The 14,947-nt window shown below is 37.3% G+C and overlaps 1 protein-coding gene across 26 annotated transcripts in view; it reads right to left on the bottom strand.

The window, feature by feature from the left end:
• Positions 1-527: 527 nt before the first annotated feature.
• RIMS2 (regulating synaptic membrane exocytosis 2) overlaps positions 528-14,947 on the bottom strand; it is a 272,552-nt gene continuing 258,132 nt past the window's right edge. For 21 of the 26 annotated variants that reach the window (XM_087890824.1, XM_087890826.1, XM_087890829.1 and 18 more), the window contains 5 exons: positions 14,503-14,644; positions 12,474-12,586; positions 11,312-11,413; positions 10,163-10,302; positions 528-3,546 (listed from right to left, as the gene is read on the bottom strand). In XM_087890824.1, coding sequence (XP_087746950.1) covers positions 3,328-3,546; positions 10,163-10,302; positions 11,312-11,413; positions 12,474-12,586; positions 14,503-14,644 — 716 coding nt within the window. In that variant the 3' untranslated portion in view covers positions 528-3,327. The remainder of the gene's footprint in view (positions 3,547-10,162; positions 10,303-11,311; positions 11,414-12,473; positions 12,587-14,502; positions 14,645-14,947) is intronic. The other 5 variants (XM_087890844.1, XM_087890843.1, XM_034422171.3 and 2 more) reach the window with 2 other exon arrangements.

The raw sequence follows: 14,947 nt of genomic DNA, 5'->3' as shown, positions 1-14,947 counted from the left end.
ATAGTTTAACCAAACCAAAGCTATTCCAAGACCAAAAAGGTCCAGGATGAGCAACGATCTCTAATCTCTACTTAATTCTCAAATAATCATGTAGCACACAGTTCAATACATCAGATTAGCTTTCAGGAGTCTAAATTGAGGTTAGGTCTTCTTCTTGATGGTTAGCTGTTGTTTTTTCAGGGTTAGCAATGTAAATATACCAGAAAGCATTTTAGTATGGCTAGTATTCATAACCCAGGCACTAAGATCCCAAGTAATCATCATCATCATCATCCCAAACCAACACACAGCAGGTTGATGGCCTCTTTATTAAAGTTACAGACAGGTTGGTAGGTACTTTTCAATTTTGAGAGATGGCTTTTGTGTGGAAATAGGAGAAAGACCGTTTGGGCCAAAGTCATCCAGCCGTCTTGAGAGCAAGGACCTGTTCCTAATCTAGCATATTAAATACTACCATGCTGGTTGTCAATTTTCATTTTTATAAATTCATGTATAAATATATATACATGATTAAAAAGAACCACAAATTCTCTAAAGAAACATGTTTTATTTAAAGTCTTAAATACCATCACCAGAATGAGTTTGATTTACATTGATTGGTGTTCATCAAAAGGCCTAGTCTGCCTTTTCTCTCCCAACCTTGATTCCAGTTACTTTTAAAACAGACTATGTACAAGACAGCTGTGGTCACTGGAAGTATGCTATTTACATGACTAAATTATAAGTAGAGTTGCAGACATGTGAATATTAAAAAAAATACAATCAAAAATAAATACTGCATAATGACCAGTTACGTACACACTTTCCATATTGTCATGTCCTCGTCTGAATTAGAAATATTTTTATAGGAATATGCATAAAGTGTGCACCCACTGCATATCACAGTATCAGGAAAAGAGTCGTATGCTTTAAAAATGTTTTTTTTTTATTTTTAGGGATTAATGCATGTGTTAGTATTCATTGATTGCTCATACACAGGTGATTAAATTATTTCAGTCAATATGTTTTTAACCGATCGTCATTAATCTATACATAATCTTGTAAAAGATCAATTATCCTTCTTATCTAGGTAATTCTTTTATGAATGCAAAAGGGTTTAGTACGTAAACAGAACTCCTGTCAACAAGAATTCCCTTTGGGGTGCAGGTGCTGTTTGAGATCACTGCAAGGGTACAATTCACCAAGCATTTTGACTGTATTAATTCCATTCACATTCAATGGTACTCATGCATGGAACATGGGCAAACCTTGAAGGAATTCTGTTCTGTTTTAAAATTGAACCATATAAAAGAAATGGCAGTATACCCATTTTTCCTTTTGCCCTCGTATAATTCATGTACATACAGGGATATGTAAATACAAAAGTAAAATATTCATGAGTATGGCCTTAAATTAATAGTTGCACATATTAAAATATTATTGCAATGCCTCATCATTAAACAATAGGTCTGTAAGGCATCTAAAGATACAGGGGAAAAAAGGATGATACACTTCAACATGAACAAGTTACATATCTTTTTATCAGGAAAAAATGAGATCCGGACTTAAAATTATCCACATTTCCAGTTACCCTAAATTACCTGATATCGGAAACAGGTGTTTGTTGCTTCAAATACCTGCAACATGTGCATTTTAGGTTAGTGGTGACGGGTGTCAAAATTAATAAATGTTATGTACTTTGTTTAAGGCGTTTAAGAATTTAAAAAAACCTGCAATCTCTTTGGGCATGTAATTCCCATTAATAGAAAGACTAAGTAGATACAGGACTGCAGCTCAAGTTATGACTTGAATGTCAAGTTCATATTCACTGATTTTTCCCATCCCAGTTTATGAAAACTGAACAGAAGAGTTTAATAGGTAGCAATTTATTTGGCTCAATGGAAGTGATTAGATGCTGATATTTACCAAGACTGTTCTGATATTTCTTTATCTAGAAATGATAGTTCAACCTTTGAATGAATGATGCTGGTGCTGAAAACAAATTTATTGAAGACGTTTTACAAATGGCCACATGATTCCAGTATTTTGCTGTAGAATTCAATTTGAAGGTGGAGAGGGAAAAGTTTTTCATGCACTGTACAATAAACAGCAAAAAGTTCAATTTGTTATCAAATACATGCTGAATTATTGTAATGTACTCCCCAAGCCATGTTGCAAAATTCTTTTCAACATGCTTGAAAAAAGTTCTTAAACAATTTTTTTCTCAAAGATTTCAGAAATGCAGAATCAGTCTGTATCCCTGAATCAAATAGGGAGCTTGAGAGTAGTAAGTCAAAAAGTAGCAATTTCGAAGGATAATGATCATCCTGGGAGCCAGGACAGCAACGAGAGGGCAAAAGGAGGATGGGGGAAACAAGAAGGGAAAGAAGTGTACAATTTGCACATATTTTGAACTTTACAAGGCTTGTACCTTTTACATTTAAATAAATTTAATATATTACATTTATTTCTTGTCACATAAACATAATTTGAGTATTTGCTAGAAATTATTAATTTTTCATTGTTGTCTGCAAAAACACAGACCATGATTGGTTTAAAGAATGATAACTTGGTGTGTCTATCACCTTGTTGCATTCTCTCCCTTTTAAAACCATGCACTAGTGAAATTTATTTTTAAAAATAATATAAATTGTTGAAAATGGCTGATTTATTCTTTTTTTTTTTTTGCAAGTTGCAGCCCCAAGAAAATAATTTTAAATGTTCAGCATAATCTGTGTCCATGCAAAAAAGTGTCTTTAATTCATACAGTACAGTATAGCCACAGAATTTTACTTTTTCACTTAGTCCACGCTGGATTTGATTCCATTAGTAGCCGGAGTTACAAAGCCTGCCACTCTGTCTTCAAGCTTTCTGATAAGGCAAGTTTCCTCTGCTGTTAATGAATGCAATGACAGCTCACTTTTCTTTTTTCTTCTAGCACGACTTCTTTGGGTAGCTCCATATTTCTGTGGCATAACCAGGCTTGGGTGGGTGCGGGCAGAAAAGGGCCAGTAAAGAAAAGGGAACAAGAAAATAGACGTGCCGTTGAAGGGATTCTTGTTGCATGAGACAACTTGATTCTTTAGTTTAATCCATGGCTTCAAATTGGATTAAAAGTTGAGTGTCACTGAACTCCAAACCATTCAGTTCTTCCAGTTCCACTCCTTCACCTGAGGGCTTCCTTTAGAGCACAATGTGTGCAACTTCCTCTGAGAATACAGGATCGCTTTCTAGCCCTAGAAACAGGCTCCAAAGACGCAACATTAAGCATGCAGTGTTACCAGAGCTTGCGACCTGTTAAATATTTTTTTTTTGTAACGCTGGTTGCTATGAAAAAGTTCACAGCTGCTATGAGCGAGCGTACGACGGTCCTGTTGAACTTTCGAGCGATGATTGGGAAGCCCTTCTTGTAAGAGGGGCCAAAGTTGGATCTACTAGGGACGAAGGAGGAAATAGTTTAAACCAGCCAATCACCATATTGGACAGGTCCAGTTCTTCTAAAAGTATCTGTGCCACTCCCATAAAGGATTTATGATCCATACGCCCATAGTCTCCCCAGACAATAATCTGTTGGATTAAAAAGAAATAATACATTTTAAGGAAGTAGCAAAGGAAATGCATTATTTTATGTAGGATAGTTCTAAGATGGATAGACTGATATGTGCTGGTTTAATGAACCAAACAGGAAAAATATGAGCTGAAAACACTGCTTGGGGTCCAAATTACTTCCTCAAGTTCATTCCTCAGTCTTTCCTAATTTCACCTTCTCCCTGGGCTGCATTATGATGTACCTAAAGAGTCCCTTAACTTTTGAAAAATGGAATAGCCTTAGATGGTTCATGTTACCTTTCATCTCAAATGAAGATTAGAATTTAGATTCTAACAGAGCTAAATCCAACCAAAAATCTCTTCACTATTTAAAACATGGACTGATACATTTGATTACATCAAAAAAGACTTTGCAAATTATGTTTGCAAATGCAAAAGGATATCCCCAAAATTTAATTATCACTAACCAGAGTTTAACTCTAAAATCCTAAAAATGCAGTTCATCATCAAATCAAGGCACATTCTTTGATTTTACTAGGGTTGTAATGTGGAGTAAGCAATAACTCAAACCTTGCTAGCCTGCTGAAATGCTCAGAATACGTCTGATAATAACTCCCTTCCTAGTACATTTTGTAGCAGGGTAACAATCAAAGCTGCACATATATCTATAAAAATGAGAGCATAAAAGGAACATGAGTCATTGATTCCACCTTTTACCTATAAGAACAGGTAAATAGCAAGAGCCTTGGTAGTACAGTGGTCTAAGGCACCCTGTTATTAAGCTGGTTATTAAGACCAGCTGCCTGCAATTACTGCAGGTTCGAATCTCGCCAAGGCTCAAGGTTGACTCAGCCTTCCATCCTTTCTAAGGTAGGTAAATTGAGGACCCAGTTGTGTGGGCAATAAGCTGACTTTGTATAAATATACAAAAGGATGAAGGCTATTGCTGAGCACATTGTAAGCCACCCTGAGTCTCCGGAGAAGATATAAATCAAATTAAAAAAAAAAAAAAGAACAAAAGTATTTCTTTGAAAGGGTAAGGACTGCAAGTCCAAGATAAATCTCTGATGATCACCTGGACAAGTTCATGTACTTGGCACGAATGTCAAAGTAATTCGCCACAGCCTTTTCTTAAAGTGTTTTTTCCACATCAGTCTTCAGTCCTCAAGTCTCCTGGTCATCTCCCATTCAGTGAAGGTTATGAGATCTGTTCCTTAATAGTTAAGCTTTTAACTATTTAAGATGCTAGTCAAGCTAACATCTTAAATTGGACCAGTGTAAAGACTTGAAGACAGTTCAGTATTGCAAAACTGGATAGATAAAAAGTGGATCATCATCTGAATTTAGGTCCTTTCATACCAGAATGACTGGTAATCTGGCTTGAATCTCATTACAGATCTATCTCTCAGACACCTTAAACTTTTTCAGGATGATAAATGTAAAAAAAAAAAAAAGTTGGAAGGTGTTTAGCTATTTTCTTCCAAACAGATTTAAATTTATCAACCCAAATAATTGTTTACAATTTAAAATATGACTACCCTGTTTCCAAAATAAGACATCCCCTGATAATAAGCCCAATCGGGCTTTTGAACGCATGGCAATAAGGCTAAGTGCTTATTTCAGGGTTCAAAAAAATATAAGACAGGGTCTTATTTTTGGGGAAACACGGTATATGAATGATAATCTGGAATCAGCTCCCAATATCTGCAATATACCATTTCTATGTGACTTTTCACCAATTACGCTATGAGGCTTTTAATCTGCAGTCTTGGATTTAATTTTTATTTGCTGCGGTTTCTAGTCGTAATGTTGTACTGTACTTCTATTTAGGTCACAGCAGGAGGGAGCATCTAGTTTACTTTGGGTAAATTTGGAAAAATGAATCAGAATTAGACTTGGTTAGTATAAGAATGGAAGACCACTATTAAATCTCCAGGCTAGACAATGTTTGACTAGGAGGATAATGCTGTTTTTGCTCTCTTCTACAAAGGGAAAATAGCAAGAGTGAATTGAAAACAACAGAGGATTAATTTTGTGAAGTATGCCTAGGAAGCTATTTCGTAGAATTCTGTTAGAAAAAGTATAAGAAGTAACAATGACTAAAATTTAGGAAACACAATGCAGCTTTACGCCATATAGTAATGGGTAAAATACTTTTTTGCACGTCAAACGGGCATTAATAACCACATGAATGTAGCAAGAAAATTATGTTTGCTGATTTAATGAAAGTATATGACAAAATAAATGAGCTGGAATTCTGGAAGGTTTTAAGTGACTATAGAGATGAAGGCTGATTGCTGAATGCAGTAAGAATGATATAGGATAAGAAAGCATGGGTGAGAATAAATGGAATACTTAATAAATAGTTGAATGTTGAGCAGGGAATAAGATGAGAATGTGTGTTGCCCCCTTTTTTATTTAATGCATTTACAAATAAATGTTGATATCATGAGTAGTGAGTTGGTTGGGATGTGAATCTTTGTACAAAAATGATACTGTGTTGTTGGCCGAGAACCAGGGATGAAATGCTCCCGGTTTGGACCGGATCGCCCGATCCGGTAGCGATGGCAGCGGGTGGTTCGGAGAACCGGTAGCAAAAATCCCTGCACCCCACCACCACTACCATGCCCAGCTGAGCCGCACAATCATCAGAGGCTTTTTTTTTTTTAACTTTTAAAAGCATTTTTTCTACAACTTCTTCCACCGAAAAAATGCTTTTAAAAGTAAAAAAAAAGCCTCTGATGATTGCGCGGCTCAGCTGGGATGTCAGAGGCTTTTCAAAGCATTTTTTTCTGCAACCTCTTCTGGGGAAGAGGTGGTTTAAAAAATGCTTTGAAAAGCCTCTGACGATCCCAGCTGAGTTGCCTGATTGTCAGAGAGACTTTTCAAAGCATTTTTTAAAACGATCAGGCAACTCAGCTGGGATCATCAGAGAGACTTTTAAAGCATTTTTTTCTGCAACCTCTTCAGCGGAAGAGGTGGTTTAAAAAATGCTTTGAAAAGGCTCTGACAATCCCAGCTGTGTTCCTGATCGGCAGAGGCTTTTCAAAGCATTTTTTCGCATTTGCAGAAAAAATGCTTTGCAAAGTTAAAAAAAAAAAAAGTTGGTCACGCCCACCCATTCACATTACCCCACCCACCAAGCCACGCCCACAGAACCGGTAGTAACAAATTTTACATTTCACCCCTGCCGAGAACCCAAATGATTTGCAATAAATTATGGCTGTATGTTACAAAAAGTAATATAGGAAATGATGTATCCAAGATAAAGATAGCTGTTATAAGGGGGAAAAATGAGTTAATATTGGTAAGTTATACATAAATGGCAAAAGACCAGAGCAAGGAGATAGGCTGTGTACTTTGGTAGAAGAACAAATGGATGAAGAAATGTTCAGATGTGCAAAGATGAGAGATAGCAAGTAGTATATGGTATGTTACGAAATAAATATGTGGGGGGGAGGAGCAAGAATGGCTGTGTGTTTCTCTCCACTTTGTAATATGAAAGTGAGAGTTGATGTGACAGGAGAAACAGAAAAGTAAGTTGACCACAGAAGGAATAGGTTACTTAAGAGGTATGCGTGGTGAAACAAGAAGGTAGAGTCAAACAGTGATTGATTGCTAAATTAATGCAGATTGAATACAAAACAGAGTAACCAGTATGAAATAGATTCTTATTGTTATTGGTTTGGGGCTCATAGAGAGGATGAATGAGAAATTCCACAACTGATATATGAAAGAGTGAATGGTTGAAAGAAAGGGAAGACCTGAGGCGGGATGAGGTTGATGAGTTCCTCAGAAAGACATGAGAAGTAGAAAGAAGAAGAAGAAATGCATGAAATGGGGTATGGAGATAGTTGGAGGTAGGATGGTTTGCAAAGACAGAAAACTTTGCAGAAGCTATGGTAGATTGTAATAGTATAAAATAGTTTTAGCTATATTTCCTTTTCTTTTTCTTATTATCATTTAGTTACTTTAGCTAACTCTTTCTTTTTCTCGGCACTCTGCATAAAATTGCTTATCTCAAATGGGAAAAACAAGATGGATGTCTGTATGTATATGTTAAATATTTATGTAAAAGCAAGGTAGGATATTATTTGTTTATAAAGTTGGAAATGGATTCGCATAATAGAGAGCTTAAAACATTATTATGCCATAAAACAGCTGGGGGGAGGGAGGTTAGCCTTCACTATATTAAATTAATATCCTAGAGCAGAACAGGCCACAAATAGAAAAACAACTTGCAACTGAGGTACGAAGGAATTGAAGGACAGGTGAAAGGCATATGGCCTAACCCAAGGATGCTTTTTCAAGAGGCCACTGGATCTTCTGGTTTTTCTTTGAAGACGTTTCCAGATTACAAGATTTCAGAGCTGTGGAAATTTCTTGGATGAGAAGCGAAACATCTTCAAAGAAAAACCAGAAAGTCTAGTTGCCTCTTGAAAAAGTATCTTTGGGACAACCATGACCTGGATGACTGAGAATCTCCATAGGCATATGGCCTATGTAAAACTTAGCAGCTAGTAGCAGCTACTCCCTCTTGTTATTTGCTCTTCCACCCCAAACTGAAACTCAGGCTACAGTTTCCTTGCTGCAATAGGGGGTTGTTTAAGGAAATCACCCAATGCTTCAGGGCAGGGGTGAAATCCAACAGGTTCTGACAGGTTCTGAAGAACCGATAGCGGAAATTTTGAGCAGTTTGGAGAACTGGCAGCGGAAATTTTGAGTAGTTTGGAGAACCAGCAAATACCACCTCTGGCTGGCCCCAGAATGGGGAGGGAATGGGGATGTTGCAGTATCCTTCCCCTGGAGTGGGGTGGGAATGGAGATTTTGCAGTATCCTTCCCCTGGAATGGGTGGGCATGGAAATTTTGCTTCCTGCCATGCCCACCAAACCACGCCCACCAAGCCACACCAAGCCCACTAAATCATACCCACAGAACCGGTAGTAAAAAAAATGGATTTCACCACTCTTTCAGGGGCTTCTTTTTGATTTTTTGGGAAGCAACCAGAAAAGAAACTTTTATCAGCACAAGTTGTGTAATCCATCTTAGAAGTTCAATGGAGTTCAATGGAGAAACACATAGCTAGGCCTATTGCATGATGGTGGATGATATATATAAAAAAGGCTTAAATTGCAACTTGAATAATGTCTCAAGTAGCCACCCAGCAAACCCTTTTGTGCACTTCACACTGAGATGTACACTGCTTTTGTTGTAGTAGCTACTGAGGTGTTCAGTGCACCATCTGGTTCATTACATTATGCAGGATTAAGATCCAAAATGATGAAGAGGGGTTTTTATTGCTGTACTGCTACAATGTTCTTCTCTTGACCTGTCATTTTGTTGAACTAATGGAAGCAGATGGTGAAGTTCTTTGCATGATAGAGTGGTGTCCCTGGCTAAAAAGGGATGATAGTGTTATACTTAAAAGTTTATGGTAAATAATTCACAGGTGCTTCTACAGTTATCATTGTCACAGACTTCTGACTTCTGTAGTTAGCAGGCCTATTACCAATTTTAGCTGACTCAATAGCTGTGCCCTTCCTGAAGAGGAATAGTCTACCATACTTGTCCAAGTGCTAATGACCTATAATGGTATGTGGGAATGACCTTGGGAGACAGGCATGAGCAGATACTGGATGATGCCTGTGGATTTTCAATAGTTTGTCATTCATTCTTGCTAGGGCTGAGAGAAAGTGTTTGGTCCAAGGATACTCCACTGGTTTGTGTTGAAGGCAGGCCTAGAATTCATAGCTTCCTGGTTTTAGCCTGATGCCTTAATCACAACCCAACTAGGTTTTGAAACAATTGTACTAGCTATCTCCACTGATGGCTTATTAGCTCTTATTGCCAGATACCTAAAAGCTTCCAGGTTATCACTGGTATGTTAAATCTGTAAACAACTTGGAAAAAGAAATCTAGTAAAGTTCTTCCTACAGCAGGTGTTAGAAGGCAGCTACAGAAAAATCCCCTTTGCTGAACAAAGATACCCCTTTAATGTAGATGCAACGGAAATCCCAGTCCACTTTTTTTTTCTGTTATACTGCCAATTCTACAGCAATTCTCTCTTTGTACTGGATCTCCTCATTCCTTTCTAAATTTTTGGGACAATTCTGTTTTTTTTTAACAATGCTAAATTGTCTTATACCATGTAAAGTCTGCCCTGCAATGAGTAATTATTGTTAATGATCATGCAATGTATTACTACGGTGGTCTTTTCTTTGGGGTCTATGGTCATAAGACGGTCTATTCATCCTCAACTGCAGCTTCTAGTAGGATGCCTTCTCTATTATATACTTGTTTAAGCACTTCCCTTCCCTAGGGAAACCCTATTAACAATGCTATCTTATGGTCACTTACAGAAGGACCTCCTTGATGGGATTTGAAATGCTTTTCTTCATGTGTGAGGGCTGCTTGCCTTTACATTGGCTATTGAAATCCTACCTTTTCAGGGAGGTCTTCTCAATATTAAACAAAAGTTTATTTATTTGCATTAATTCATTTATTCCTCTTCAATTATTTTTTAATATGTATATTTTTCAGTTCAACTGAAATATTTTATGGGAAGCAGCACAGGCATTTTTAAAAATCAACAAATAAACATGATTAATCTGCATAGTAGTGATGCAAATTACCTGTAAAACTTTCCCATGAGGGTTCTCTTCAAATGACAACAGCTGCTGGTAAAGAGGTTCCAGCGTTTTTCTTGCCACTTTTGTTTTCTTTTTGGCTATACAGACTCCATTTTCTAATAGATACACCTTTACATATGGTGCTTTGGAGGGAAAAATATAAACAACTGTTAAGAAAATTTTCACATTAGCTATGCTCTTGAGCAGTCAGTGATATTTAGCTCCAACTGAATATATCTTCATACAGTGCATTTATGAATAACCAAAATAAATTACTTATGCAAGCTTCCCTTTCCGTCCTTTGTCTCTCTTCCCTAGCATTGCGGATGAGCAAATACTAGCAGTATTGCTTCAGGGATCGATAGATGTTTAGTCTTCAACAGAAAACTAAACAAAGCAGAAGGACAATTCACAGTGATAGCTTTGGATCCCAAGAATGCTAAGAGTTTAGCTAAGTATTCAGACTTAACCATAATTTCAGTTGGGAAACTGTGACCATCCTAGACCAAAAATGCCTGGCACTCTGACAAATTAGCCATCAATAGACACATAAACAATATATATTATGCAAAAGAAACAATCAAAAGCCAAAAGGGGAACAAAAAGACCAAAGCACCTCCCGATCGCCAATCAGCACCAAGATAAACATAAATTAACTCCAACATTAACAACAGACCAATAATCAAGTAAACAATATCTCAATCAAGAAACTGCCAAACAAGACTGCCCAACCAAAGAACTTTTAAGACTACCCCCATCAACACTGACAGAGCAAGTGACTAGTATATAAACTGAGAGCAAACCCCACTCCTTACTAGCACTGATGATGTTACCTAGTTTGGATAATGAAACGTTTGCAAGAAAACCACAAAGCTCAGAGAACCCCAAAGACCCGTCATACTAAGAGTTTCCATGCATATGCCTATATATCAAAACTGGGACAGAATTAAGAAAATTGAATTAAAAAAGTAATACTCTGTATTGTGCAGATTTTGTCTCTAAAGAAGAAGGCCCTATGGGGATGTTCAGTACCATAAAGCTGAGGCTACTTTCACTATTATGGTTATGGAAAAGGTAAGGTTATGGAAAAACGAATTGCTCCCATACTATTACAGCATTTATAGTTCTGGGAGCTAAGCATACTTCTTTTACCTGGCAGTGTCTTTGAACCTGGTTTTACAACAAGGCCTCGTGCTCTTATTATTTCTACCTCCAATTGTCCCTTTTTGTCCATCATTCCAACTTGGATATCACCTAAAGAGACAAAAAATGCAAGTACTTACATGAAAAGCAGATGCAATGGTATGAGTGCATGCGCGCACCCATGCACCCACACTCACAGCCTGTGATTATATAAATAGACATTAAAGTAAATAATTAAATATTTCATCTGTACCTCAGCATCAACTCAGTTTAACTACATCTGATCACTCTCGATTGTACTAGATTCTTACTTACAGGACTGAACAACAGATTTTCTATTTCTATCATTAACAATTCAAAGGCTAGGACAGCAGTTCTCAATGGGGGCCCCTGGGATACTTCAAGGGGGATAAAGTTGAAAAACATATAGTGGGGGATCATGGTATGTACCAAAGGAGCCCAAAAAAGCGATGTGTATGATACTGCAAATACTATCTAACTGATGCCAGAAAAGGCATTGTTCCATGTCCGTATACATAATAGAACTTGGACAAGAGGTCCCAGGAGAAAAGCAAGGTTGAAGTGAGCCACGGGAGAAAAAAAGGATGAGAAATACTGCTAAAGGATATATTTTCCCAATTCAGCCATATATCTAATTATAATTTTCCATAAAACCACCGTGATGTTTCCTAGAGATTAGATATTCACAGTTGCAAAAAAAAGCCATATGGAATAGTGTTAAAGTGCTGGATTGTGAGAGGGGAGATTGAAATTTTAGTTCTTAGACACAGAAGCCATTTTAGGTCAATCTCTCCTTGTCAGCGCTAATTAGCCACAAGGCTAATTAGCAACTCTGAGTTGCTACGACATTAAATTACTTGAAAGAAAATCCCTGTTGCTTATGTACTGATAGTTTTGCTGTAAGAATTAGATAAGCACAATGCAAAAACAAATGGGACCTCAAGGTGATTATGAGAAGCTCATAACCTGAGGGGTGTGTGTGTGTGTGTGTGTGTGTGTGTGTGTGTGTGTGTGTTTAATGAGTGCTTTCCTTCCTCTCCAAATCTATCCTAAGTCAAAATTATTCCAACAAATCTAAAGTGGATATAGGTGGTTGACCTATAGAGCAATACAGTTTGGGTGTGATTATTCAAATGTCAACATTTCTTACCCATTGCTGGAGTAGCCAGGGTCTGGCGTCCAACAAGCTGTGCAGGGCCGAGTCCATCCAGAAAATCACTGAATTGGCTATCTGCTGCCAACCGCACACCAGGAAAGATCAAACTAATAGAAAGCACATTTCTTTTTACTAAGATGGTTCTAACACAAAGATCCATTACAAATTATATTATAAACGTGGTTATGTACCATTAGTTTAGTTATGTACCATTCCATATCTATTGAACATTTACAAATGTTATTTTATGACACAAAAAATACATTTATTACTGAATCTGCTGAATATTTTATTTGATCTTAAAAAATATTTTTGATCATATTACTTGTATTTTGGAATCTGACCTGGAATCAAAAGATTCTAAGTAGTTTATTTGAAAAAACAAAGTATATCTCGCATTGTTTTAAATGTGGCATTTAATATGGTAATACAATTGACTGAGAATTGCCTTATAGCACTTAGACTTAGACTTATATACCGCTATACAGCCCTCTCGAAGCGGTTTAGTCAGCATATTGCCCCCAACAATTTGGGTCCTCATTTTACCGACCTTGGAAGGATGGAAGGCTGAGTCAACCTTGAGCCTGGTGAGATTTGAACTGCCAAATTGCAGGCAGCCGGCAAGTAGCAGAATTAGCTGCAGTACTGCACCCTAACCACTGAACCACCGCAGCTCTATAATTTCTGAAAAGAACCAAATTGGGCAGAACACATTTCCTGCTAATATTTTCAGTCAAATACTGAATTTAAATGTTGCTAATTAAAGGCATGTCATGTAAGCAGTTCCTCTGTTCTCAAGAGTATTTCATCTTCAAGAGTTATTCTAAGCCTCTTTCGAATTATACATGAAGAATGACATAAAGTGAAGACAAAGGAGTTTGCTTTTAGCTAAGCATATTTGTTAGAATATTACAAAATGCCGTGCTTTGCCAGATGGAACACAGCTACTGTGATGTCTTTCTTATCTTCTAAATAATCTGGCATTTTTTTGACTGGCTGAAAAGATATTTGAATCAATGTGAAGTATTTCTTTTGCAGTGTCATTGACAAATGATTGCATGGCTTGTCTCTTCAAATGAATGTTGGTCAAGATAGCTAGCTTCATACATATATAACATGGTCTACTCTACACCAGTGTTTCTGACCCGTGGCAAGTTTAAGAAGGGTGGATTTTAAATCCCCATAGTTGGGGAATTCTAAGAGTTGAAGTCCTGGGAGACTGGAATTTCTGGACTGGAATCGTGGGAGTGGCAGTCCACCCATCTTAAACTTCACAAAGTTGAGAAACACTGGTCTAAACAGAGACAGCAAAACTCAGGATGGCAGTCATGGTGGTGACCTGAAGCCCTGCCCCTTTTGTGCAGGTATGCGACACGCACATACAAAAGGCATGAGCTTTGATTATACTGCAGCAACCAACATCTTGGCTTTGTGCTCCTTCTAGAGATGCCACTGTCCTTCCACAACAGCCTTTTCCTACTTGGTACCTACCAACTCTGTTGAAGTGAAATTCCCATCATTTCCTTCTATCTTGCCTATTGGTATACAGCAGTGGCCAGGCATGCCAGAAAAAAATGTTGGGAAAGAAGGATAGGGTAATTTTTGTATCCCATTGAATCAGTGTTTCTCAACTTTGGAAGCTTGAAGATGGGTGGACTTCAACTCCGAGAATCCCCCAGCCAGCGCTGCTGGCTGGGAGATTCTGGGAGTTGAAGTCCATCCATCTTCAAGCTACAAAGGTTGAGAAACACTGCATTAAATGCATATGCTAAGATTGCCCTTTTTTTACTTTGTTACATTTGTAAAGAAGGTGATTCCTATTTGTTGGATAGGAAGCTCCAGTATCAAGAGAGAAAGGGAGAATCACATTTATTGCTTTTTAAAATGGTAATTGTATATTCAATTAACCTCACTGGGATTTAGAATGATGTATGTTCCTGTGCAATGTTGTGATCTTAAACCTAATTTAAATCAATGACATTTGGTTTAGAGATATTTACTTACAATTACAGTCAGGACTTACTTTCCCTCTGAGCTATAACTGTTCATGCTGCCATCTGTAGACTCCCTGCTGGCCTGACGTGTCATCCAATTTCTCATCTCCACAGCCAACCCAGTTTCTGTGCTTCTCTGTACTGTACTCTTCAATTTTTTACCACCTGCTTCTAAAAAAAAAGTAAAAACATTTAGTTGTATCAAGTATCCACTAGAAATGCATTTAAATGGCTAATATAAACATAGAAATTCAGACTTGTACAATAACACTAAAAATGCTTAGAAGACATTATTTTAATGGTAGTTCTTACAGTTATCACCTACATATGATCTTCAAAGTTAAACATGCACAGTCAACCAGTTTTATTTACACTGAATGTATGAAAACAATTTTGCCTGGGTAATTAGGTTTTCCACCTAGCAATTAAATTGGAAAATAACTCTAGGACAGCCATTGTAATAACCATTGCATT

Source organism: Pantherophis guttatus, chromosome 3 (assembly GCF_059756535.1).
Source record: "Pantherophis guttatus breed Tessera chromosome 3, ASM5975653v1, whole genome shotgun sequence".
Lineage (NCBI taxonomy): Eukaryota > Metazoa > Chordata > Lepidosauria > Squamata > Colubridae > Pantherophis > Pantherophis guttatus.
Note: the sequence above shows the minus strand (reverse complement) of the source record. Positions and strands in the feature narration are given on the sequence as shown.